At 58.1% G+C, this 26,255-nt stretch overlaps 2 protein-coding genes across 2 annotated transcripts in view; one reads left to right on the top strand and one right to left on the bottom strand.

Moving 5' to 3' along the window:
- Positions 1 to 1,948: 1,948 nt before the first annotated feature.
- Positions 1,949 to 19,319, bottom strand: CIMIP3 (ciliary microtubule inner protein 3). Its single transcript, XM_062186110.1, has 2 exons — positions 19,144 to 19,319; positions 1,949 to 2,366 (listed from the first exon to the last, which is right to left on the bottom strand). The coding sequence occupies exons 1-2, from the start codon at positions 19,228 to 19,230 to the stop codon at positions 2,037 to 2,039; spliced, it is 417 nt and encodes a 138-aa protein (XP_062042094.1). The 5' UTR covers positions 19,231 to 19,319; the 3' UTR covers positions 1,949 to 2,036.
- Positions 19,235 to 26,255, top strand: part of C3H6orf132 (chromosome 3 C6orf132 homolog) — a 31,904-nt gene continuing 24,883 nt past the window's right edge. Inside the window, exon 1 of the mRNA XM_062186109.1 lies at positions 19,235 to 19,480. Within this exon, the coding sequence (XP_062042093.1) occupies positions 19,336 to 19,480 (145 nt within the window). The 5' untranslated portion in view covers positions 19,235 to 19,335. The remainder of the gene's footprint in view (positions 19,481 to 26,255) is intronic.

The following is a 26,255-nucleotide window of genomic DNA, read 5'->3' as shown; positions in this document are numbered from 1 at the left end:
TGGCGGGGCTGGAGGGCTGGTGGCCACGGGTGATCCAGGAGACTCTGAGGCTCTCCCGGCTCCTCTGGTTGCAGGAATGCTCCAGGGACAGACGCCAAATCAGAGAGAGAAACTGCCAGTGACTGGGGCTGGGGCAGGTGCCGGTGCCGAGAGGCAGCAGCCTCGGGCCTGGCCCATAGCCCTCCAGGGCTGCTCACCTGCCTGCTCTCCACAGAAACTTGGCAGGGCCCTGGGAGCCGGTGAATTTGCCTGGAGCGATTTTCCTGCTCAAAAGAAGGTGGGACTTGGGCCAGCTTCTTGCAAGGACTCAGTGGAGGCTGCTCTACCAAGGCGAGCCTCAAGGGGGCGCCATTCTCCAGGGGACCGGAAGAGGCGTTGCAAGAGGAGAGAGGACTCCTGATGGCGACCCTGCTCCTCACCAGTCGCCAGCTGCAAGGCAGGGGCGAGCAGAGGAGGCGCCCGTTCATATTTGTGCATCTCAAGGACCCAGGCCACGGTGTCTGCGGCGTGATTTGACTGAATGGTTAGGACTTCCTACATTTATCTCTGCTTCTCTTTCAAAATCCCACTCAAGTGGTACTAAGTGCGCCTAAAATGTGTAAGGGCTGGCACTGTGGCATAGCAGGTTAAGCCACCTGCTGTGACCCCAGCATCCCGTATGAGCGCCAGTTCAAGTCCCGGCTGCTCCACTTCCAATCCAGCTCCTTGCTGATGTTTTTGGGCCCCTGCCCCCACGAGGGAGACCCAGAAGAAGCTCCTGGCTCCTGGCTTTGGATCAGCTCAGCTCTGGCTGTGTGGCCATTTGGGGAGTGAACCAGTGGATGCAAGACCTGTGTGTGTGTGTGTGTGTCCCTCTCTGTAACTCTGTCTTTCGAATAAATAAAGTAAATCTAAAAAAGAAGGTCCGCTCCTGCCCCTGACTGAAGGTTGTTCTGCAGAGTTGGACCATAGAGGCCCTGGTCGCTGTCACAGCCTCACCTCGGGAAGAGAGAGGGTCTGCTCTATACATGGGGAGCTATGGGCGGCTCTCCAGCTTCCTCGAACAGCCGTCCCCCTTGACCATCAACAAATGAGCAGAGAGACCAGCCTGGATGCCTAGGGGCCTGGCTCCAGCCAAGGTCAGCAGGCATTTGACAAAAGGGCACCTCTGCTGAGCCTGCACGAACACTCAGATCCCACACTGCCCTGGGCCTCTCTGCCTTCCTCCCCACTCACCGTCCCCGGCGGCCTGGCAGCGCCACTGGCTGCTTGTCTGTGTCCCCAGGCATCCTGTCCCTCCTTCCCACGCCAGCCCAGGCATCCTGTCCCTCCTTCCCACACCAGCCCCCCAACCTCTTATGCGCAAGAAGTATGCCCCCACTGAATACACCACCATAAGCAGAGTTGCAATGTGACTCCTAGGAACGAAACCAGCAGGGTTCACGGTCACTATTTTAACACTTGGCTCTGTGGGAAAAAGCAGCCCCAACGCGAAGGCGTTCGCTGATCTCCGTGGTAGGGGCAGGGAACAGTCCGACGCGAAGCTGCTGACTGTGGAGCTGGACAGAGATGCGCACCGTGGGCTCACACCGGCCCCTGGCTCCTTAGAGACCCTTAGCTCCTCCCCAGTTTCCAGCCCCACTACAACCCAGGGTGAGAGAACCTCGGAAAAGAACAGAGTTGTGCTCTGCCGACGTGTGTCTTTCTTACATCTGAGGGCTTGCTGGGCCTGGACTCAGGACTTGGGCTCTGGAGGGGAGCTGGGGAGACTGAGAACCACGTCCTTCCAAGTGTTCAAGCCCTTCTGGGCACAACCTGGCTGTACAGCACTCCCCTGGCCTCAGCTTCCGTCCACAGCCACCCATAAAGAAGAAGCACCAACTTTAATTGCTGCTAAGAGACCTCCCCCCCTCTCGCCACTCTCAGCAGGTGGACATGACGTGGCTGTCTCAGCCCAGGTGGGTGCTGCTCCTCCTGGAGCACTCAGCCCTTTCCCTCTGGGACCGGCGGCCTCAGGGAGGCAGGTACGGTGCGGAGGGCTTCTGGCTGGCACCAGCCTAGGCGCGCCATAAGACCACGTTGGCAGGAGGCACGTCGAAGCGTTTGCGAGTGTGGTCAGTGTCCCGGCGGTACAGGTAGCCGCAGGTAGGTTTCTGCAAGGTGTAGAAGGGGTTCAGAGAGTTGGAATACTGGGAGGTGTAGAACTTGAACCTGAGCTTGTCCCGGTTCTGCCCCTGGGGATCCAACACCACCGGCACGTAGGCGGCTGCCAGAGACGGCTCACGGTCCTGCTTCCACTTGCGGGACAGGGCTGGCTGTGCAGGCTTCACCTGTTTGCCTGATGGTGTCTCTGGCCCATGGCTGGGTACCGAGGGTTTCTGTGAGTCCTGAGAGGAGGGAAAGGAGAGGGTTTAGGACTTCAGATCCTGGGGCCAGGGGCAGCAGGGAGGAGAAGGGGCCACTGCCAGGGCCACCCGGGAGCACAGTGCTGCTGGCCAGGGAGCCAGGGGTCTGCAGACCTGACCGTCTGCTGCGGCTCACGGATGCTGGGAGCCAGGGGTCATCCTCAGCCCCCCCACCCCGCTCCCCCACACATCCTATCAGTCAGCCTCTTCCACGTGGCTCCATCTGGCCTTCTGCCACTGACCCCTGAGGCCCGTCCACTTCTGTTTATTTTGTTTTTTTAAATGTATATATTTTCATTTTATTTGGAAGGCAGAGAGACAGCGAATGATACTTTATCCACTGGTTTACTCTCCAGGTGCCTGCAATAGCCAGCGCTTTGGCCAGGCCAAAGCTGGGAGTGCACTGACTCTGGGTCTCCCGCATGGGAGGTAGGAACCACATCCCTGAGACATGACTGCCGCCTCCCAGGGTGCATCGGCAGGAAGCTGGATGGGAAGTGAAAGCTGGACTCAGACCCAGGCACCATCACACAGGGTGCGCGTGTTCCAAGCTGCGTCTTAGCTGCTCCCAGATGCCTGCCCATCCCCCGCCCCCCTGCAAGTCTTCCTGCCTCCCCGCCAGCTTGCCTTCCCAGCCTTTGCTTCTGCCCACTCCAGAGGAAGCCGCTCCAAACCAATGGCCAGACCACTTGGTTCGCTTCCTCAAAGCACCTTTCGCTTGCTACTGTCTAGCAAATAAAGCCCAAAGCCGCCCCGCCTTGGAGTTCAAGACCTCGGGCGATGGGCGATGTGGCTGCCACTCGCCTGCTTCCAGGTCCCTGCACCGCCCCGTGCTCCAGCCACACCGCCTGACCCCTCCTTCCCGGCCACACCGCGCCCTTCCAGGTCCCCCAGCCTTTACAAAGGCTGTTTCCCGGCCTGGCATGCTCTCCTCCCATTCAGGAGGGAAATTCTGCCCGAGCCCCTTGGGGCAACGCTTGTCTTACTCTTCGTTCTCTCTTACCCTTGGCATAACAGTCTCCAAAATCCTAGTCCCTCTCTTGCTCCAGACCAAGGCATTTAGAGAGCGCTCTGGAAACGCTGGCTCCACTCAGCTGAGCTCCAGGCCGGGGCGGCTCACCTGCCAGCCACCCGTTCTATTTTAGAACATCACTCATTGTTACCAAGTGCAGCCCCAATCCAGCAAAGCCAGCCTTCCCTTAGCCACCGCTCTTGCTCGCTCGCGTGTCGGGATTCACCCACTTTCTCGGGGTCCCCGCTGCCTCAGTCGGTCAGTGTTCTGACGTCTATTCCCAGCTACGCATCACCACTTAACCATGAGGACACAGCAGAGAAACGCACCTCGAGGCGATTCTTTGTTCTGCGAGGCTCGTAGAATGTCCTTACACAAACTCAGATGTCACTAGGCAACAGGACTGCTGTCACGTATGCAGTGTGTCATTGACCAAAGCACCAGCGTGTGGGGTAGCGTGTGACTATACTCCTATTTTGAAGTTTGCATTTATTTTACTTGGCAGAGAGAGAGAGAGAGAGAGAGAGAGGAAGGAGAGAGAGAGAGAGATGAGAGAGAGAGAGAGAGAGAGAGAGGGAGAGATCCCATCTGCTGCTTCACTTCCCAAAGGCCCAGGAACCAGAACTCAGTCTGGGTCTCCCACGTGGGTGGCGGGAACCCAACCACTTGACCATAAGCTACTGCCTTCCCATGAGCAGGAAGTTGGACTTGGGGGTGGAGCTAAGACACCCAGTATGGAATGTGGGCATCCCCAGTGGCATTTTAACTGCTGCACCAAACCCCATTCCACTGTGCTTCTAGATGGTCCTCTGACCTCCGTGGTCTTGTCCACTCTCCTTCCAACGCCCACTCTGTCCCCCAGTCACCAGCCGCCCATTGCACTAGGGACCCCCCTAGCTGAGACCACACGATCAAAGGACGAAACGTACATCCGTGCACACGTGTGTCAGGCTGACGGGGAACTCACTTCCTCTCTGCCCAGCCTCCAGGCACTGGGAGGGAGCCCCTCGTTACAGACCGGGAGTGAGTGGAGCCCCTGCTCTCTTATAAAAGAAGTCCCAGGGCCTGAAGTCATAAAGTGGCTCCTTGGTGTCTAACTTTACTATGTGCCCGGCCCAGAACTTGTCCAGGGCTTTCTTCCAAGGCAGGCTTTGCTGCCATTGGTCTCTGCCCAGTCCCATAATGAGTAGCAATGTCCAGCCAAGGACCACACACACAGTATGGTGGTCCCCTGGTGAAGTTGTGGCCAGCTTAGCTGCCGTGATAATCACACAATGCATTTCTCCGAGAGAATCCCTATCACCAAGCTGCACAAGTAGGAGTCTCCAGTCTGCATCTCCTCCTGTCCTTCGCAGCCCCAGTAGTTCTCTTGACACTTTCTCCAGGAAGACCTCCCTGAAGCTGCCTGCAGCCCTGCCCCATCTCATCTCTTCAGGGCCCCTTGGCCATCCTCTTGGGATATGGTCCTCCGCCAGGAGGGTCCAGAGGGAATGGAGTATGCACATTTTAAGGAATTAGCCGCTCTTAGAGAGGTACAGGCTCCTCTCTAGCTTTGCTCTCCAGGTACCATTGCTTGTCTTATCCTAGGCCCAGGTCATGGTTGGGACGGACTTGGCCACCCTTTGGGCCCAGGAGGCCAGTGCCTGGGGTGACAGAGGCAGATGCTTTCAGAATGGCGGGGGGACTGGCCAGAGAGCCCCGGAGGGAAGAGGACACTCGGCTAAGAGGACCAAGCACGCACCGAGCGCCAGGTACCAGCCTTTCCGCTCTGCGAAAGCTCCCAAGAGCCCCTGGAGCTGTCACTGACGTCCGCGTTCCAAATGAGGAATCTGAGGCCCAGAGGCGTCCGAGCGCTCAGCCAGGTTTGCAGCATTTGAGTAAGCATCGCGGACAAGCCCCAGGGTCAGCTGCGCAGGAACCAGGAGCCGTGCACGCCTTTCCCTCCCCGCCCCAGCACAGGCCCTGGCTTGGGCCCACCTGCCCTGGGCCTACGGGGCAGCTACTGCTGTTGCAACGCACAGGGCCCCCAGCACGTCCAGGGGCCAGGCCGCCCCAGACTTGGGGCAGAGGTACAATCCCGTGGGGGGAGGGGGACGGAGAAAGAGAAGAGAGGGAGGGAGGGGATGGAGGAGGAACACGAAGAGGAAGAAGGCACCCGGGCAGTCCTGGCCTTGCCCTTCCCGTCCGGGCCAGGCCGGGCTCGGGTGACTAACCCCAAAGGGCTGAGAGCATGTCTCCTCCCAGGCCCAGCCAGCTCTGGGGGGGAGGGCGGGGCCTGGCCGCATACTTCCCTGGTTAATGTCTGGTTTCATTTACCCGTCTCCTCCCTCCCCTGCCCTGCCTGTCAGTGTGCGTGCGTGTGCGCTCGTGTGTGTGTGTGTGCAGTCAGCAGTTCTCAACCTTTTGGACCAGGGATTCCCTCCACTACTGCTCACCCCACTCCACCAGATGGCATTTGGCAGATCTGGGGACTTTTGCTGGTTGTCGCAGCTGGGGGCATCTGACAGTGCATAGGGCAGCCCCCCCAGAGCGGAGCACAAGGTCAACGGCGTCAGGTTGAGAAACCCCGGCTTGGAGACAAATGCTTCCAGCTCCCAGCCTGCCTCGCTCATGTGCACCTCCCACTCCATGGGGAGCGGTAAAGCGTCCAGGATAGGCAGAGGGGCTCACTGCCTCCCCTCCCATCAGGATCCTGCCATCCTGTTTCCATTTGGGTTTCAAGCCAGAGCCCCAAGAAGGAGAGAGAGGCCCCCTCCTTGCCCCCACCCCCCACAGGCAGACCCCATGGGAGGCTTTCAGAGGCACATGTGTGTTCCTGTGTGTGTCCTGCCACCAGGACCTGGCCGCTTCAGGAGTGGACTCTCTGAGCCAGGCCAGAAGGTGCCCCCCCCACCTCCCTACCCGTGGTACTGCCACAGGTCGGCCAGGAAGGCGTCCTGGCTTCTCAAACCCCTGGGGGCCCATGGGCACAAGGCCTGGCCCAGCCTACACCTGGCAGCAGCTGGCTCTGGAGGGGGTAAGGCAAGGAGCACTTGGGTGAGGCAACTGGGGCGCACCCTGCTGGCCTTGGGGTGGGGAGGGCTGCGCTCAGGGCCTGACCCTGCCTTTACAGTGGCTGAGCCTTGGAGCTGCAGCTGCCTCCTTTGCAGGATGGGGACACGGAGACCCTGTTGTCCAGCGGCTGGGGTAGGGGTGCAAGCTGTCTTTTCTGCCGGCCTCAGCAGGCAACTACTCCCAGCCTTCCCTGTTTGCCGGAGGTGGGGGCAGAGGGGCTCCACAGGGATCAGGATCAGCTGGGAGGCAGGAGGGGGCTGGGGGCTGGGAGCCTGCCTCCTGCCTCCACTTCCAGCTGGCCCACTCACTAGCTGCCGATTGCTGGGTGGGCGACCACTGGGTACCTCGGCTTGCCCACCTACAAGTGGGAGTGAGGAGAAACTCCGTGTCACAGGCTGACTCTGAGGGTTGAATGAGCTCCTCTGTGTAAAGTGCCTGAGCTTCTTAAGCACTGGACAATGTAGCTGCTATTTTTACGGATCCCAAGGTTGCCCAGGAGGCAGGCGATGTGACCCAAGCCGCCCAGGATGCTCTCAGAGCACACAGGAGCCAGGGAGCCAGAGAGCCCCGTGGGGACCTCCAGCCCCGCTCCTCTCCCCAGGAGACAGTGGCGGCCCCCACCCCCAACCCCAGCAGGGGAAGAAGTCGGGCAGCAGCTCTAACTCCTAGGGCTCCCAGAAGGGCTCCTGGCTGGGTCCCTGTGTCCCTGGCAGGGTCCCTGGCCTGGCTGGGGCCTCCATGCTCCCTCCTGCCAGTCAGGCGCCTTGTGAGCTCAGGCCACCTGGCTGCATCCCTGCAGCATCATCTCACCTTGAGCATCCTTGGCCAGGGCCTTCCTTGGTGGTGAGATGGGACCTGTGGTGGTCAGGGGCTCCAGGACCTCCCGGGGACTCCTGGGAGGGTCCTGGGAGCACCAGGCTGGGGTGAACTTGTGCAGGGCTGGGGGCATTGTGATGCTCTTTACACCACAATTGCCTGTCTTCCTAGGGGAAGACGGGGTCAGGGCCGGGCCTGGAAGGGTCTTTTAACCTAGACATCACCCCCCGCCCCGCCAGATCTCCACTCCCCACAAATCCCAGGAGCCCACACACCGAGCACAGAGGTGAGTGTAGAGAGAGCATCCCAGTTACTCAGGTACCTCCAGAAATCCTGCTGCACCCCCGCCCCAGGCTCCCAGCATGTTGTACATATCAGTGGCCGAGGGGCCGGCGCTGTGGCTTAGTGGGTAAAGCCGCTGCCTGCAGTGCTGGCATCCCATATAGGTACCAGTTTGTGTCCTGGCTGCTTCACTTCCAATCCAGCTCTCTGCTATGGCCTGGGAAAGCAGTAGATGATGGCCCAAGTCCCTGGGCCCCTGCACCCACGTGAGAGACCCGCCTCCTGGCTCCTGGCTTCAGATTGGCCCAACTCCGGCCATTGCTGCCATTTGGGGAGGGAACCAGTGGATGGAAGATCTTTCTCTCTGTTACTCTGCCTTTCAAATAAATCAATAAATCTTAAAAAAAAAAAAAAAAGAGAGAGAGAGAGAGAGAGACTTTCACTGATTTATTGAATTTCAAGTCCTGCCTGTGGTTGCCTTGGCAGGGCCAGACAAAATGATTTTGTGGGCTGGATATTCCTCATCCCTGAATCTATCTGCCTTCCAAATAACAGAGGTGGATGGGTGGATGGGTGGATGGGCGGATGGATGGATGGACGGATGGGTGGATGGGTGGGTGGATGGGTGGATGGGTGGGTGGATGGGTGGATGGGTGGATGGATGGATGGATGGGTGGGTGGATGGGTGGATGGGTGGATGGATGGATGGACGGATGGGTGGATGGGTGGATGGGCGGATGGATGGATGGACGGATGGGTGGATGGGTGGATGGGTGGATGGGTGGATGGGTGGGTGGATGGGTGGATGGATGGATGGATGGGTGGATAGGTTGGTGGGTGGATAGGTGGATGGGTGGGTGGGTGGATGGGTGGGTAGATGGGTGGGTGGGTGGACGGATAGAGGAATAGGGCCTTGGTTGGTGGAGAGATGGTGCTTGGGCCAACCCTTCTGATTTGAACCCTGCTTATTTCAACCTCACTTCTTGCTGTCTGTCCCCTCACTCTCTATGCACCAATTGATGAAGCAGGCCCTGTTCTCTGCCCTCCGGCCTTTGTTCTTCCTTCTCCCAAATGAGCAGCTTGGAGCAGGGGGGGCAGGAGCTGGAGGGAAGGCTGGAAGGCGGGTGCGAAGACACGGGCTGGCATGAATGGCATTTGGCCCATGATTGGAGAGACAGTGGGTGGGGGATGGTTGTGGTGTTGGAGACAGGGTCACGGGTCCAGGCTGAACTTGACTCCCAGCTCCATCATCTTGGTGGTGTGCAACCTGAGCAAATGAACTCACATCTCCGCGCTTCTGTTTTCTCTCAAAGGCTTCCCTGTTCAGTTTGGGCAAAGTTGTCCAGGCAGTACTTGGCAGAGCGGAAGTAAATATTGGCTATTGCTGTGGGTGTAGGTGGGGGTAATTGGGCTCATGGGTGGGTGGCTGAGTGGGTAGCTCTGTCCCACCCTCAACAACCAGACCTCCGCCCCTGCTGAGGGCCTCACCTCTTCCACACCACACGTGGCAGACACGTTCCAGGCCAGCAGCAGAAATCCCATAGGTGGGAGTGCCATGGGCTTTCTCCTGGCCTTGGCAGTGTGAAGGGTGCTGGAGGAGGCCCCGTGGGAGGGCAGTAGAGCAAGCTGGTGCTTCCTGCTCTCAGCCACACGGGCTTGGGCTTGGTCCAGACCTAGACGTCCACTTCCTGGTACTGTGTCAGCATTGACTGCTGGGATGGATTGGACTTTGGGGCCTGCAGGGCTGATTGGAAGTTGAAGTGTTGGCCCAGATCTCACACCTTGATGGTAATGACCCCTAATTTCCACGAAGGGAGGGAGGAGCCAGGAGGGAGGGGAGGAGTGGCAGCTTGCCTGCCATAGCCTCTGATCCCGCCCGTCTGAGCCCTGGGGGTGATGAGGTCTTGCTTGGGAGGCGAGGAGGGCAGAACGTGGCATTCTGGGTGGAGTGGCCACATCCGGCCCTGGGGACGGCGGCCCAGCTCCCAGCCCTGAGTATTGGGAGGGAGCCCAGGAGATAGGCAAGGGTTTGGGAGAGCAAAGGCCGTGCCTCACCACGTGTTGTGTTTTGTCTCTGCTAAAGGGGTGGGCATCAGGGGACTGGGCAACCAAGGCGATCTGGGAGGCAAGTCTCATCCCTCCTGTGTACATAGGGATGTTGGGTCCCTCATCTTGGAATCTGATGGTGGGGGAATTGAATCCTTCAGGCAGGGGCCCCTGGCTGACCAGAGGACTGGGCCCTGCCAGCAGTGTCCCCGCCCACGACACCTGCACTGTGGGAAGCTCAAGAGGGTGCATTTGCAGGGAGCTGGATTGGAAGTGGAGCAGCCGGGACTCGCACCTGCACCTGTATGGGAAGCCTAAACTGCTGTGCCACAGCGCCTGTGTCTCAATTTCTCATCTGCAAGGTGGGATTCACAGCAGAACTGACCCTGAAGGCTTTTGCTGTGAGAGCCAGGGAGCTTCGGGCGGTGCGGAGGCTCGGGAGGTGCTAGGAGCCACGCTGTTGTTTCTAAAGCCCAGACAGCACTGGCTCAGTCCTGCTTCCTGGAAGTGCCCCCCCACCCCACCCCGCCACTGACTTCCCTGCCACCCTGCAGGCGTGGCCTCATTTCATTCCTCATCAAAGTCCCTGGAAAGTAAGGGCTGCCGTCCACACCCCACAGTGCGGGGGCAGACGGAGAGGCCCGCAGGTGAGCAGCGGACGCTCCCGAGCTCCCCACGCCTTGCCATACACACAGCCTCCTCCTCCCTCTGCTCTCTTGGCTCTGGAGGGGCAGGCACAGGGTTCTGCGTGACAGGTCCCTGCCTTGTTCCTGTGACACAGGCCTGCTTGCTTGTGCATTCTCTCCGCCTCCCCTTACCCACTGTGTGTGATTTGGACAAATTACTGAACCTCTCTGGTCCTTTCTTGTTTTTTTTTTCTCCTCTGTGGGATCTCAAGAACAGAGGGCTGAGCCATTCCGACTCCTTGCTTTGCGGTGCAATATCAAAGCCGGGAAGCCCTCCTGGCTTGTAGTGTGACTCCTTCCCCTTAATCTCCGTACGCCAACCACAAGCCCCAGCCGCCCCAGCCGCCCCAGCCAGAGGCAACCGTTCCAAAGTGCTTAATGAGTAGCTTCGGGTTCGTGTATGTTCTTGCAAAAGAGATATTGTTGTTTTGTGTGCAGGTAGTTTTCATTTGCATAAGTGGCCCTGTGTGTTTTAGATCTCATTTTGTTCTTGACTTTTATCGCTTGTTAAGATCTTATCGCCCTGCTCTGCTGTTGAGAGCCGGCCCTGTTGCTGTGCAGGCGTGGGCTCCTGCCCAGCCCCACTGTGGAGTGCTTCATCCTACCCGCTCCCCCAGAGGCCTGCAAGTCCTCTTCCCACAGCAAGCCTGAAATTATGCCACGTCCCTGTCCCCTGCTGGCCCTGGGTGAAGGATTCTTGGGGTCATGTCCCACCCCAGCAGAAGTGATGGGTCAGCGTGTGAGTCACTGCCCCCGGAAGCCTCCCTGGTGGGGTTTTGAACTTGACTCTCTCTGCTCGGCCCCACACCGACCCTGAAGAGATGCCCAGCGAATGGTGGGTGTAGCTGTGGCTCCTTCCAGCTCTCTCTCGGGGAGGCGGAAGCCAAGCCAGCCCCAGAGAGACAAACCAGAGGGCTGTTTGGCCCAGGCCGAGGGTCGGCCTCCAGAACACGTGAGGAGCGTGCGGGGCCGTGTGACTGCTTGAGGACACTGGTCGTCCACGGTAGGACCGGCTGCAGCCCAGACGTGCGGCCTGGCCCGGCCAGGTGACTGTACCCAAGAAACGCTGTTTGTCTTCCTTCAAGATGGTTCCCGTTCCTACCTCAGAGCCGAAGGGTGGCAGGGTGGCCCGAGGGTCCTTGTCTCCAGCTTCCCCACCCCCACTCCAATGCTGTTTAGAAAAAGGGTTCGTGAAATGATGTTCTTTTTATTTGTTGCCTTTTTTTTTTTTTTTGACAGGCAGAGTTTTAGACAGTGAGAGAGAGAGAGAGAGAAAGGTCTTCCTTCTGTTGGTTCACCCCCACAAATGGCTGCTAAGGCTGGCACGTTGTGCTGATCTGAAGCCAGGAGCCAGGTGCTTCCTCCTGGTTTCCCATGCGGGTAACCCAAACACTTGGGCCATCCTCCACTGCCTTCCCGGGCCACAGCAGAGAGCTGGACTGGAAGAGGAGCAACCAGGACAGAATCTGGTGCCCCAACCGGGACTAGAACCTGGTGTGCTGGTGCCGCAGGTGGAGGATTAGCCTAGTGAGCTGCGGTGCCCGGCCTATTTGTCGCATTTTAAGCTAAAACAAATGATAAACCGACAGAGAACATTAAGAATCTTTGTAATGTAATCCTGGAGGCCAGCATTGAGGCATAGCAGGGGAAGCTGCCACCTGCCATGCTGGCATCCCATGTAGGCGCCGGTTTGAATGCCGGCTGCTACACTTCTGATCCGGGTCCCTGCTAAGGCTCCTGGGAAAGTAGTTGGGCCCCTGAATCTGTATTGAAGACCCGAGAGAAGCTCCTGGCTCCTGACTTCAGTATGGCCCAGCTCCAGTTGTTGCAACCATTTGGGAATTGAACCAACAGATGGAAGATCTCTCTCTGTGTGTCTCTCCCTCTATCTATATAAAACTCTACCTTTCAAATAAAATAAAACAAATCTTAAAAAAACAAACCATAATCCTAACGTTCCAATGCTTCATCTTCCCAGTGTTTCTTCCTTCCAATCCTGGCCATTCACAAACATATTTGCACTCATAATCTACCTAGAATTTTGAATTTTGCTTTTTGTACTCAACAACATTTTTTTTTTTAAGATTTATTTGTGGGGCTGGCACTACGCCATAGAAGGCTAAGCCTCTACCTGTGGCATGGTATTCCATATGGGCGCCTGTTCAAGTCCCGGCTGCTCCACTTCTGATCCAGCTCCTTGCTAATGCTCCTGGGAAAGCAGAGGAGGATGGCTCAAGTGCTTGGGCCCCTGCACCCACGTGGGAGACCTGGAAGAAGCTCCTGGCTCCAGGCCCAGCCCTAGCTATTGCGGCCATTTGGAGAGTGAACCAGTGGATGGAAGCTAGCTCTCTCTTCCTGTGTGTCTCTCTCTTTCTCTCTCTGTATCTCCACCTTTCAAAAAATAAATCAGTAAAAACCTCTCATTTTAAGGAAAAAACAGTGTAAATTCTATTTTAAAAAATATTTATTTGAAAGGCAAAGTTAGACAGAGAGAGGGAAGGAAACAGAGAGAGAGAGAGAGAGAGAGAGAGAGATCTTCCATACTCTGGTTCACTCCCCAAAGGGCCACAACAGCCAGGACCAGACTGAAGCCAAGAGCCAGGAGCTTCATTTGGGCCTCCCACATGGGTGGCAGGGGCCCAAGCACTTGGGCCATCTTCCTCTTCTTTCTCAGGCTATTCTCAGGGAGTTAGATCGTAAGCATAGCACCCAGGAAGAGAGAGACCGAGAGAGAGAGAGAGAGAGAGAGAGAGAGAGAGAGAGAGAGAGTCTTACATCCACTGGTTCCCTCCCCAGATGGCTGCAATAGCCAGAGTTGAGCCGATCCAAAGCAAAGAACCAGGAGCTTCTTCCAGGTCTCCCATGAGGGTGCAGGGCCCCAAGGACCATCTTCTATTGCTTTCCCAGGCCATAGCAGAGAGCTGGATTGGAAGTGGAGCAGCCGGGACTCAAACCAGCACCGGTATAGGATGCCAGCACTGCAGGCAGCAGCTTTTACCCACTACGCCACAGCTCTGGCCCTCCCAACCATCTATTTTATTAAATGTACACACACACATCATTTCATTGTGGGATGTTTTTACCTTGTCTTCAAGGTAACCTTGTCGATACCTGCCCCACCCCGCCTCCTGGGTCCCAGTGGAATTTTCCTTCTTGAGCTAGGTTGAGTTGACACTGCTCTCTTGCAGCCTCTGCTGGCTTCTGTCGTGTCTTTGCTTCTCTGCAGCATCTCCCTGCCCAACATGGGGAGGGGGGTGTTGGGGTGGGCAGAGCACATAGTTCCTGAGTACCAGACCCTCCACTGGGAAGCTTTTTTTTTTTTTTTTAAGATCTATTTATTTGCAAGGCAGAGTTACAGTAAGGCAGAGGCAGAGAGAGAGAGAGAGAGAGAGAGAGGTCTTCCATCTGCTGATTCACTTCCCAATGGGCTACAACAACTGTAGCCGCACCGATCCGAAGCCAGGAGCCAGGAGCTTCCTCCAGGTCTCCCACATGGGTGCAGGGACCCAAGGACTTGGGAAAGAAGCAGAGGATGGCCCAACTGCTTGGGCCCCTGAACCCACATGAAGACCTAGAAGAAACTCCTGGCTTTGGTGTAGCCCAGCCCCAGCCATAGCGACCATTTGGGGAGTGAACCAGCAGATGCAAGATCTCTCTCTGTCTCTCCCTCTCCCTCTCTCTGTAATATCAAATAAATAAATACTTGGGAGTGGAGGGTGTATCTTTCCACAGCGAAGGCAGGTGAGCAGACCGTGGGTGTGGAAGGGCAGGCTGAGACCCTCCATCGCCATGCTGGTCTCTACAGCTTGCTCTCCAGGACCACAAGTCAGAGCCCCACCAGCCCAGCAGCTGTAGATCATCCCCTATGGTCACTCGTTCCCAAGCCTGCAGGGCTAGTAGGCTTCAATCCTTCCCACCTTGACTTACCTCTGGGCGGGGTGGGTGTGAGGAGACGTGGAAAGGGCTGAGCGGAAGTCTGCATGGCGTGGACCCTGAGAAGGGGCTCAGAGGCTGTGGCTTAGACATCGGTGCCCGAGGGTTGTAGGCATTTTAGGTGCAGCCGGGCTGGGGAGTGCTGTGTTTGGGAAGCTTCCCTTTTGACCCATGGGCCCTGCTGATGGGATCCTGACATTGTGGGAAAGATCCTTGGCTGTGCTACTCCTCAAGCAGGTGACCTTGGCTGAGTTAGCACCTCTTCGAGCCTTACTTTGTTCATCTGTAAAGCAGGGGCTGTTAATGGCAGCTGTTATGAGAGTCAGTGAGAGAGTGAGTTAAGGTTCCCAGTGGAGGGGTCGGCACTGTGACGCAGCAGGTTAAAGCCCCGGTCTGCAGTGCCAGCATCCCATGTGGGTGCCGGTTTGAGTCTCAGCTGCTCCACTTCCGATCCAGCTCTCTGCTGTGGTCTGGGAAAGCAGCAGAAGATGGCCCAAGTCCTTGGGCCCCTGTGCCCATGTGGGAGACCTGGAGGAAGCTCCTGGCTCCTGGCTTCAGATCGGCGCAGCTCCGGTTGTTGTAGCCCTTTGGGAAGTAAACCAGCAGATGGAAGATCTCTCTCTCTCTCTCTGCCTCTGCCTTACTGTAACTCTGCCTTGCAAATAAATAGATCTTAAAAAAAAAAAAAAAGCTTCCCAGTGGAGGGTCTGGTACCCAGGAACTGTGTGCTCCCCCCACTCCAACACCCCCTCTCCCCACGTTGGGCAGGGAGATGCTAAACAGAGAAGCAAAGACATGACAGAAGCCAGCAGGGAGCTGGATTGTAAGTGGAGCAGTTGGGACTCAAACGGCACCCATATAGGATGCCGGTGTTCCAGGAGATGGCATAACCCACTGCGCCACAAATGCCAGCTCCAAGTCCCCAAGCTTGACACAGGCCTAGCTGCAGGGTGTCCGGCCTCACTGTGACTTCCAGGCTCCCACCCCACCCGCAAAGTCAGCTCTCGGGGGTTCCTGAATCACACCAGGGCAGAGGTTTAATTATAGGATGGGGCCTTTGTTTGGAAGGGAGCCTGTCATTTGCCTGTTTTTCTTACCTGAGGAGCAGGTGTGAGGTGTTGCGATTAGATGAGAGGAGTGGAGACTGAACGGTGGCAGTGCAGGGTGCTGAGCTGGATGGAGAATTAGGCCCTGACTCTGCCCCAGGGGACTTGGCCCCAAAAGCTGTCAGGCTGAGAATGAAACCGGAGCAACTGCTCTCCATGGATCCCAGACCTTCTAGAGACTTCTCTGCAAACTGGGCACAGAGCGGGTGAAGTGAGAGGTGCGAGGGTAGGCTGCACCCTAGCACCCAGACTCTGCAGCCTCCAGCCCTCTGCCCCATGTGTGCGTCCCCCAGGTCTCTCAAAGTGACCCTGAAAGCAAGGGAGCAGCGCGGGGCAGCGGGAGGCAGGAGGCACCCTTTGTGTGCCAAGCCCCATGCTGTGCCTTCCACATCCATCCTCTTGCTAACCCTCACCGCAAGGCTTGGAGCGTCCGCAGTTAAGGACCGCCAGGCCAGACTCACAACGTTCCCCCGAAAGCTGGCTGTTGCCAAGCCCTTCTTGTTAGTCCCACAGACTAATATCTGCTCTGTCTCCACCATGAGCACACAAGAGGTCCCCTTCCCCTCCTGCTGGGCTCAATTAACCAACTGAGTAACCAACTGAGCAATCCATTCTAAGCAGCTGGCCGTCCCATCAGGCCACACCTCCTCCCCCCTGTCCATCTTGCAAACAGCTGTCCCCAGCCCCCCTGGCTGGCTCAGGGCCCCTGGCCAGCTCAGCCACCCCCACCCCCCAGCTTCCGGGCACCACTGGCTCATACTCAGAGCCTCCCAAACATTCACCTGAATACCTGAATCGCCTAGGTTCCTGTAGAAATGCAGAATCCCGTGCTGGGGAATCCGCAGTGCACTGAAGGGCCCAGGACCCTGGACTTTCACAGGTGAACAAACTGGGAGGGTCAGAGAGGTTGCCAAGGTCTGGGCTGGAAACCAAGACTCTGCATTTCAGATAAGGGTCCGGGCCGTACGGAGTCCTCGGTTCATGGGCCGCACGGAGTGGCCAGGCTCTGCTAGACCAGGCCCCCTGCCTAGCTATCTTTAATTTTCGACAGGAAATCCGTGGATATACTGTGGACATTTGGACAGGCATCCAGGGAGGTCTCCTCCCATCCCTTCCCTCTGCTTCTGGCAGTCTCCCCACCCGCCCACCCCTGGTCACCACTTTGATTCGTTTTTATGTATCTTTCCCAAGTCTGTCTGCGCCAAAACAAGCAAATGAGGTCATACATCCCCCGCCCCACCTCCTGGCCTTCGCAAACGGCCGCATGCTACACACATCGCTTGAGTAACAGTTTATCTTGGAGATAACTGCACACAGTCAGCTGATTGATGTGTTCAGAGTTCCATTATTATTCCATTATATGGACGCGCCACCATTTATTTAACTCGTCATCTCCTGGTGGTCACTGGGGTTGCTTCTGATTTTTCCAGGTGGACACACCCTGGCCAGTCTTGCTGTAACACCCCCCACGCCCACACCCCGACTCCCGCCCTACCGCCGGCACGCCCTGCCTGGATCCTCCACCTGTCCTGAACCTCTGTCTTCCTTCCAGTCTCCTCCCTGTCACTGACCTCTCCAATGTTCATGGCCCCACACTCTCTGCCTGTGCCCCTAAACAGACCACAGCAACTGGAGCTCGGGAGCCACGTCTTTGCTCTCTCTGGCTCCTTCACAGCCCAGCGCTGGGTCCACAATGGCTCTGGGGGACATGGATTCTCCAGCAGAAGGTGCCTAGGACTGGCACTGCTTGATGGTGTCTCTGCTAGGGTGGGGTGGGGGTCAGACCCCAGGAGCTACCCAGGGTGAGAGACCTCCAGCTGCAGAGGCCTCTAAGAAAGAAGCCCACCTCCAGCCCGAGTGTCTAGGCACTCAAGTGGTATGTGATGATGGCCAGGGGGGAACGGGGCATGTGGGGCGCCCTTGTGCCTGTTCCCTGGGGGCAGTGAGAGGAACCGGAATGGAAGGTGTGGCAGTGTGTGCCCTCCCTTCTCCTTGAACATCCTTGTGCCCCCTCCCGGGCCAGCTGCCATCTCCATTCTTCCAAGAAGCCTTCCTGGCCTCCAGCCCCTGTGGCCCTGCCTCCCTCTGAATTCCTGCTGTGCATAGTAGTGAGAGCAGTCACTAGTGTGCACTTAGTCATGCGTAGCCTGCCACCTTGAATCACAGAAGCCTAATCTTCCTGGGGCGAGCCAAGCGGAGCTCCCATCCACTCCACAGTCCCTCCCTGCCTGGTACCTGGGAAACAATGACCTCACAGCTACAGGCCCTGCAGGCCGGGCTCATCTCGTCCCTTGAAGCTAAAGCAAGGGAAGGGAACATCCCAGAAATGTCAGTGCCACGAAAAACAAACAAAAGCAGGAAACTTACAGAGATTAAAGCAGCACACTAAGCAAAGGTGAGGGGTGAGTCTTGGACTTTGGATTGGGAAAACAAATACAAAATTCACATGGGGGCCAGTGTGGTGGTGCAGCTGGCTAAGTGGCCACCTGCGATTCCAGCATCCCAGATTGGAGCACTGGTTTGAGTCCTGGCTGTTCTGCTTCCTATTCAGCTCCCTGCTAACGCACCTGGGAAACAGGCGGAAGGCGGCTCAGGTACCTGGGCCCCTACCACCCCTGTGGGAGACTCAGAGTTGACATGGCCCAGTCCTGGCCATTGAAGCCATCTGGACAGTAAACGAGCAGATGGAAAATTGTGCGCTCTCTCTCTGTGTGTCACTATGCCTTTTGAATAAATAAGTAAATCTTTGGGGGAAAAACAACTGAAATGACATTTTGGGGGACAACTGAGCCATTTTCAACACAGAGTGAACACCAGGCCGTGGGAATGGATCCGAGTGCAATTTCTCGAGTGTGACTATTGTGCTAAGTACTGTGGGAGGTGACAGGAGGGCTGGGACATTCACAGCTTCCAGCCTGCAGCAGAAACATCCAAACTAAAACCCCAAACTTGGTTGTGTGAGTGGGGAGGACCAGAGAAAGTGAGTGTCCACTCGGCACATGTCAGCCCAGGCGAAACCAGGAGAGGGGTAAACAGGAGGGCACTGGACTATTTCACGTTTGCTATGGGTCTGGAATTTTTCCAGGTGAAAGGTGGGGGTGGGGGTGTGGAAGCACCTTGGGTGCCCTAGCTGGGTGGGTGGAGGCCTGGGAGCTCAGGGGATCTGCATCTTGGTGACCCCTCCCCCAGCCTCTGCCCCCTGCACAGGAAGCATGGCAGCACCCCCCCCACACACACACACACCTGACTCTCAGCTCTCTGCCTCCCTCGCACCGGGCCTCCCACGTCCTCACCTGTCCCCAGGGGACAGCCACCCTTGGCAGGGCGAGGAAGCCACCGCGGGCTTCAAGGACCTCTGTTTGCCCAGAGAGGGAGCCAAGCTCTGAGTTCAACGCGTCGAATCATTTTTAAAACTACAGTCCCTTAACTTCACGCCTGGTTCTCCTTGGAGCAGTCAGGGGGGTCCGCCGGCCGGGGGGCTCTGTGGTGGCTTCTCCTTGCGCCGTGCATCTGCCAGGGGCTAGGATGCTTGGCCGGCCCTGTCCTCGGGGTGGTCCCCCGGGTCGCGCCCCCACTGCCCACACCGACCTAGGACCTCGCCGCCCCCTCCTGGCCCAGGGAGAAGGGGCGGAGGCGGGAGTGGGGCAGGGGCGCCCTGGGGGCGGGGCGGCTCGTCTCGCGGGCCGGGGCGAGGTCTACGAGCCCACCGGGCCGCGCCAACAATGGCCTGTTGTAGGAGGAGGCAGGAAGGAATGCGGCCCGGGGAGTCGGGCGGCGGGGCGGCTGCCGCGGGGCGGGGCCGGGACTCCGCCGCCGCCTCTTACCTGTCCAGGTAGCTCGCATTTCCAGGCGAGCGGCGGCGCCCGCAGCACCTGTCCCCGGCGTGCGGGCTGGGAGGACGGCGGGGCCATGGCCCGGTAGGGTCCCCCGGGCGGCGCGCGCGAAGGTGACACCCGGGCAGGGCAGGGCGAGCCGGGCAGGTGCCCGCGGCGCCCGCGCGGCCTGCGGCGGCCAGCATGAAAAAGAACCAGACGGTGCAGGGCACCTTCAGCAAACTCTTCGGGAAGAAGCACGCCAGCCCCGGCGCCACCTCCCTCTACGCCACCAACCCGCCCTGGATTTTCACCCAAGAGGCCCCGGAGAACGCGACCAGGGACTTTGGTACGTGCGCGCCGGGGCCTGGGGAGGGTGCCGGGGACCGCGGGCAGGCGGGCGGGGACGCGTTGGAACCGTGGGACCCGCCGGGAAGGAGCCGCGAGGAAGGGAGGAGGCACCGCCCCGGGGTGGCGGGGAAAGGGCCGTGGGAAAGGAGGGGGAGGGGAGGAGCAGGGCGCGAGGGGACTCCCCCTTATGGCGAGGTGGGCGAACTTTGCCTCCTCCATAGCTGGTCCCAGCCCCTCTTCCCAGGCCTTTAGTTCCTGTGCTTGCGACCCAGCCCCATTCTCGCTCAGTCACAAGTGGTGCCCCAGAACTGGGGGCTTAGGAGGGCCTCGGGGGGTCACCCTGACCCCAGCTCCAGGCCCAACATGGCCAGAGAGGGGCTGCCACCTGCTTGCCCACACACCTGGCTCTGAACAGGTGAGACCCGGGACAGATCAACAGGAGCCACTGCTAACAGGTTACCTGCCTGCTTGTGACCGGAAGTTCTTTCTTGGGATGACAGCTTCGGCTGGGGTCTGTGGATGGAGGAGCCAGGGATGGGACGGTGGAGGCCGAGGAACTCTGCCCCTGACCCCAGCTGCCACTGGCTCCTGAGGCAGGGCGGGGGCTCTGCTGCCCTCAGGCATCAGAACACACCCCTGTAGCCCTACCCCGGGTTCTGGCCACCAGCAAACCGTATCTTTCTGCAATTTGTACTCACTCTTGGCTGGCGGGAGCCAGGACAGTGGGGGACACGATTTCACTTCTGTGTGATTTCTGTGGTCCTGGCCTGGACCACAGGAAGGTCCCCCCATCACAGCTTCCTCCCCTGCCTTTATGGTCACCACGCTGTCTTTACTGGCCACCGGGCAGGGATCCCCAGAGGATGTTACAGCCGCGGCCCCTGCTGTTGGATTCAGTTCAGCACCCAGGCTGCCGAGGTTGGGGTATAAGATAGAGTGGATGGGAGGGGGCCTTTCCCGGCTGGGGGATCTCAGAGCAGCCGGTGAACAGGATTCATCATGTGCCATTTAGCCCTTTCTCAGCCTTCGCTATTGGAGGTTGGAAAGCTCAGCAGGAGCGGAGACGACCTCTAAGTGGAACCAGCCTTTGAGCTGGGAGGAAAGGGCATTCCCAGCAGAGCAAACAGTGGGAGCAGCAGCAAGGTCGAGGCGGGAGTTAGGGCCTGACAGGTACAGCTCTGCTGGCAGGGTTCCTGGGGGCTGAGCGGGTCTCCTGGTCCCAGGGAAGACTTTGGAGGAAACACGTGTCCCTCCCTTCTTAGGTGGCAGCTGCCACTCTGAAGCCCCTGTGCTGTTGGTTTGTTGGATCCTCACGCAGAATCAGGTTCTATCATATTTCCTGTCGAGAAGATGGACAGGGTGGTTATGTAAGCTGCCTGAGGTCACACAGCTTTAAATGCTGGGGCCAAGATTTTCTTAAGTGTACAGTTCAATAATTTCTCTCTTTTTTTTTTTAAGTAGCATTTGGTTGCCCAATCTGGTAACTCATTTTCTTTACAAGTTTTATTTTGTTTAAAGATTTATTTATTTATTTAGAAGGCAGAGTTAGAGAGAGAGAGAGCGAGAGAGCGAGCGTGCTTCCATCCACAGTGCGCTCCCCAAATAGCCTCAACAGTTGGGGCTGTGCCAGGCCGGTCAGGAGCCAGGAACTTCATCCGGGTCTCCTATGTGGGTGCAAGGCCCCAAGCACTTGGGCTGTCTTCTGCTGCTTTTCCCAGGCTCATCAGTAGGGAGCTGGATTGGAAGTGGAGCAGCTGGGACTCGAACCACTGCCCATAGGGGGTGCTGGCATCACAGTCAGTGGCTTAACCTTCTGTGTCACAATGTTGGTCCTTCAGTGATTTTTAGTAGGCTTAGCAACTATCACTGCAGTCTAGGTTTAGGGCTTTTTTTTTTTTTTTTTTTTGACAGGCAGAGTTAGACAGTGAGAGAGAGAGAGAGAAAGGTCTTCCTTCCGTTGGTTCACCCCCCAAATGGCTGCTACAGCCAGCATGCTGTGCCAATCCGAAGCCAGGAGCCAGGTGCTTCCTCCTGGTCTCCCACGCCGGTGCAGGGCCCAAGCACTTGGGCCATCCTCCACTGCCTTCCCGGGCCACAGCAGAGAGCTGGACTGGAAGAGAAGCAACCGGGACAGAACCAGCGCCCCAACCGGGAGTAGAACCCGGAATGCTGGCGCCGCAGGTGGAGGATTTGCCTAGTGAGCCACGGCACCTGCTGGTTTAGGGCTCTTAAATACTCTACGGTCTCCCTTGTGAGACAGAACCCACCCAGGGTACAGGCAGGGAGCACCCACTCGCCAGCTTGTGTTAGCTCTGCGGAAGAAGGCAACTTGAGGGTGTCTGCCTTGGGAACATCGCCCCCTCCACCTCCCCACGCACACACTGCCTCCTCCTCCAAGGAGCGCTCGCCCACATGCCACTCGGGCGCTGCATGACATTTGGTCTGGGCTGTGCAGACTGTGGAGGGTCAGTTCCTCTGGTGACGTGGTGCCCCACCATCTCAGCCAGCTGCTGCCTTCACCAGCCTGGGCAGGGCTGGAGCCCAAAGGACAGCTCCTCCTGGTCCCCAGGGCAGGGCTGGGTCTCCTGCTGACTCAGCCTGGCTGTGCCTGCACAGGGAAGGGAGGGAAGCAGCATGTACCCAGCAGGATGGCTCCTCAGTGCTTCCTGGAGTGGGCACGGCGAGGCCCTCCTCCCTGCTGTGTGTGGGGGCCAGGAGGGGAAGGATCGGTGTCGGGCATTCAGGGGTGGGATGGAGATGCCTGGCCTCCCTTGGAGTTCTGTCTCCTTCAGAACCGTGGGGCTAGCCACTCTCTGGACCCTGATATTTTCTTCTGTTTGATGGGGATGGTGTCTCAGCTGCCTATAGGATGAGGGCCTAAAGTGGTAGATGTGGCAGTGCTTTGAGGAGCATTTAAAAATAATACTCTAGGGGCTGGCGGTACGGTGCAGCAGGTCAAGCTGCTGCCTTCAGTGTTGGCATCCCACATGGGTGCCGGTTCGAGTCCTGGCTGCTCCATTTCCAATCCAGCTCCCTGCTGATGTGCCTAGGAAAGCAGCAGAGGATGGCCCAAGAGCTTGAGCCCCTGTCACCCACCTGGGAGACCCGGATGAAGCTCCTGGTTCCTGACTTTGGCTTGGCCCAGCCCTGGCCACTGTGGCCATTTGGGGAGTGAACCAGCAGATGGAAGCTCTCTTCCTCTCTCTTTGTCATTCTGCCTTTCAAATAAATAAATAAATGGGTTTTTTAAAAAATGCTGTAAAGCAAAGGATGGGCGGACTGTGGCCCTGGCACGAACCTGGCCCATGGCCTGTTTTGGTAAATAGTCTTTTTCGAGCCAGCCAGGCCCATCACTCACGTGGTGTGCAGGGCTTGGACGGCCCACACAGCCTGAAGTCCTTGCTGTCTCGCCCTTCACAGAGGAGCTTGCCAGCCCTGCTTTAAAGCCTGATTCATTGTCAGGTCAGTCCCAGGCCCGGCACTTCCGTCCCTACCTGTTTTACTTCCTCTTCCTCACATTGCTGCAGACCAGAGGCCTGGGGAGGCCATCTTAAGGTTCCCCAGGGGTTGGGATTAGCCTTCCAAAGGGCCCCTGGGCCTGGGGCATTGTCTGAAGCCAGGGGCAAGGCGGCATAGGGGTGTGTAAGATAGAAGAAGCCACTTGCTCTGTGGTTACAGCCATGTAAAATTCTGTTTGCACAAGCAGGCAAAATGCAGTCAGGTGAAGCTAGTAACGGGTACAGTTTTCTTTAGAGCATTTCCAGGTAGTGTGAGCAGTAGGAGAACTTCCTTGGAGGCTGCTGAAATCCTAAGTAGGCCTGCTGCCTTCCCCAGCCCTGGCCTGGCTCTCAGAAGGCCCCACAATGGGATTTTTAACCCAGGAGAAGGCAGAGATTCGAAAGATTCGCAAATCCAGAGAGAAGAGGCTGTGCTGCGAGACACGGGCCCTCAGGACTCCCCCCTTACCTCCTGGGTCCATGGAGCGGCCTCTCACCCCACTCCCCACCCCAGGAAAGGGATGCCCTGTGCCTCAGATGTAAAGCGTCTCTTGATCACCACCACCCAGGACACCCACCTGCTGAAAATGCAGATTCTCAGGGTCCCGCCTCAGGCAGGAAGTCGCGGTCACCGTCATGGTCATGGGGCCCAGGCTCTGGGGCGTTTTTGATCAGGGAGATTTGCAAATCCTGGAATTTCATTTTCTACAAGGAGCTAGGATGTCCTGCAGGGCAAACAGTCGCTTATAGGTAAATGTGGAGGAATGTGGCTGACGCCCCTGTTCCCCCGAGGTTCCCTGACCTTGTCCTGTCCCAGGCCAGGCAGAGGGGTGAGAGGCCTGGGAAGCCCGAGCCGGGCACCTGTTTCCGGCCAGGGCCAGGCTGGCACCAGCCCACCAAGAGCTGACCCGTGCATTGCAGGTGTGTGAAGGAGACTTTTGTTGACTCCTCTCCCTGGAGGTGTGTTGCTGTTTGCCGCCGTGCAGTGCGCACTTCCACACCCTCTCCACTGCCCCTTACGTAAGTGCCTCACATTGCTGAAGCCCAGCTCCAGAATGCCAGGCCCTCGCCTCACCCCTGCAGACCCGTGACAGGTGCCTCGTAGCGCCCCGCCGACAAGTTCATGAGTGGCAACAGGATCCTGAGGATGGGGCAGCATTTAGCATTTCGGGAATCGGGCTTTGTGCTAAAAGCTGCCTGTGTCTTCCCCACCGAGGAGGCGGACTTGGAAGAACTCAGGCTCCCGCAGCAAAGTCATTGCCAGGCAGAGCCTCTCACTCCGTCCAGGGCCTCTGAGCCACTGGAATCTTGTTCCGCTCAGGCTCTGGGGCCGCGGGAGACTCCAGGCGAAGGCGTTCAGCTGCTCTGCACACTTTGAGTGGCAGGTCTGAGCTAGGAAGTTGGGGGCCCCCTACAGTCCTCACACCCAGGGGTGTCCCTGGAGCTGCCCCACCGTGTGCCCTGCCTCACCTCCCCGCACTCCGCCCAGCCTTCAGCGTTTCCAGCGTCCCTTCTGCCCTTGGACAGAGCTCCGGTCAGGCCTGCTGGGGCTTGCTGGGACAGACTGGCCTTTTCAGGTTCCTGTCATGTGGAGCTGCTAATTAGCCGGGAAGGGCCTCATTAATGTGTCGCTGGCCGGTAACATTCGCGGGGCCCCCCTGCTGCCTCTGTGAAATGCAGACGCTGGCCGCCCCACTTCATGTCTCACTGTACAGCACTCCATTGTCTGTCCACGGGGAGGTCTGTGTCGGGGTTCTGGGTTACTCTGGGTCAAGGCAACCAACTCCCCAAGCTAAGGCCTGCCCCCCACCCCAAGCCCCTGTAATCTCATCAGACCCATGGCCAGTGCTCCTGGGGTCATCTGGGCACTCCCGGCCATTTGGGGTCCCCCCACCATCAGGCTGGCCCTGTACCCCTCATCCTGCAAGCTCCTTCCCTCCCTTGCCCGTGGGAGGTGTCCTGCAAAGTGGGAGTAATTATCCCCATTCGCGGGTGGGGAAGCCGGGCCGAAGAAAGGGCCCAAAGTCCTCTGGTGCTACCTGGAGGAGCTGGGATGTGAAGGCACCACCTGTGAGTCCCAGCCTCACTCTGGACAAACAGGAAGGGAAGCGAGGTCGGATCCTCTCTCCCTGCTGCTCTGGCTCTGGACTCCCGAGCCCCGGTGGGGGCCCAGCCCCTTTCCTTTGCTTGCTGTGGGACTGCGGGCAGGCGACTCACCCTCTCTCGGCCTCAGTCTCCTTATCTGCAGATGGGGAATGAGAACCCTGCTCCCCGCACAGGGTTGCAAACGCCGGAGCGGTGCCTGGCTCACCATCCACGCGTGATAGATCTTAGCCATTTAAGTGTTCGATTGACTCAACGAGTGAATTCTGTCTCTGGTTTGGACCTATCCAGAAGTAGGGGAAAGTGCTAAATAACTTGACCTCCATCTCCCTGGGAGCCGAGGGAGCCCCTCTCTGGGGCCGAGGGAGACAGCACTGAACTCTGGGAGGAAAGCAACGCAGAAGGCTTGGCGAGCCCCCTCCTCCTGGGGAGCAGGGGAGGAGGAGGAGCTGAGAGGCAGTCAGCAGTCGTCCCAGCTTTTCCAGGGCCTCCCCCAGCCCAGCAGAGAATCCGCGATGAGCCACGCGCCACGGGGAGGGCACTGTGCTGCTTGTGCCTGGAGCCCTGCCCTGTAACTCCAGGGCCCTGTTTGAACCCCAGCATCTTCACTGCTTTGTGTCCTAGCCCAGCCCCTCCTGCTGTAGGCCTCAGCCTCCTCGTCTGTATAGTCGGCTGCTGGGACCAACCCCAAGCGTCAGAACTCAGACAGATCCCGGACAAGAGAGCAAAGGGTTACCTGCTTCCCAGGGCCTGTCGGCTGTGGGCACAGGTGTTCATCACAATTTGCAAGCGACACAAACTGATGGAAGAGCAAAGTGCGAACTTTTTTTTTTTTTTTTTTTTTTTGACAGGCAGAGTGGATAGTGAGAGAGAGACAGAGAGAAAGGTCTTCCTTTTTGCCGTTGGTTCACCCTCCAATGGCCGCTGCGGCCAGCGCACTGCACTGATCCGAAGCCAGGAGCCAGGTGCTTCTCCTGGTCTCCCATGCAGGTGCAGGGCCCAAGGACTTGGGCCATCCTCCACTGCCCTCCTGGGCCATAGCAGAGAGCTGGCCTGGAAGAGGGGCAACCGGGATAGAATCTGGCACCCCAACTGGGACTAGAACTCGGTGTGCTGGCGCTGCAAGGCGGAGGATTAGCCTGTTAAGCCACGGCGCCGGCCTCTTTTTTTTTT

The sequence above is a fragment of the Lepus europaeus genome, chromosome 3, assembly GCF_033115175.1.
Source record: "Lepus europaeus isolate LE1 chromosome 3, mLepTim1.pri, whole genome shotgun sequence".
Taxonomy (NCBI): domain Eukaryota; kingdom Metazoa; phylum Chordata; class Mammalia; order Lagomorpha; family Leporidae; genus Lepus; species Lepus europaeus.
This window is presented reverse-complemented; position numbering and strand designations above follow the sequence as displayed.

What these genes read in the sequence shown, in the direction of transcription:
- CIMIP3 (XM_062186110.1), bottom strand. Translation starts at nt 19,230, where the DNA reads ATGGCCCCGCCGTCCTCCCAGCCCGCACGCCGGGGACAGGTGCTGCGG. An exon ending in AATGCGAGCTACCTGGACAG is followed by an intron (nt 2,367 to 19,143) that starts GTAAGAGGCGGC and finishes CCCTCCTCTCAG; the next exon opens with GACTCACAGAAACCCTCGGT.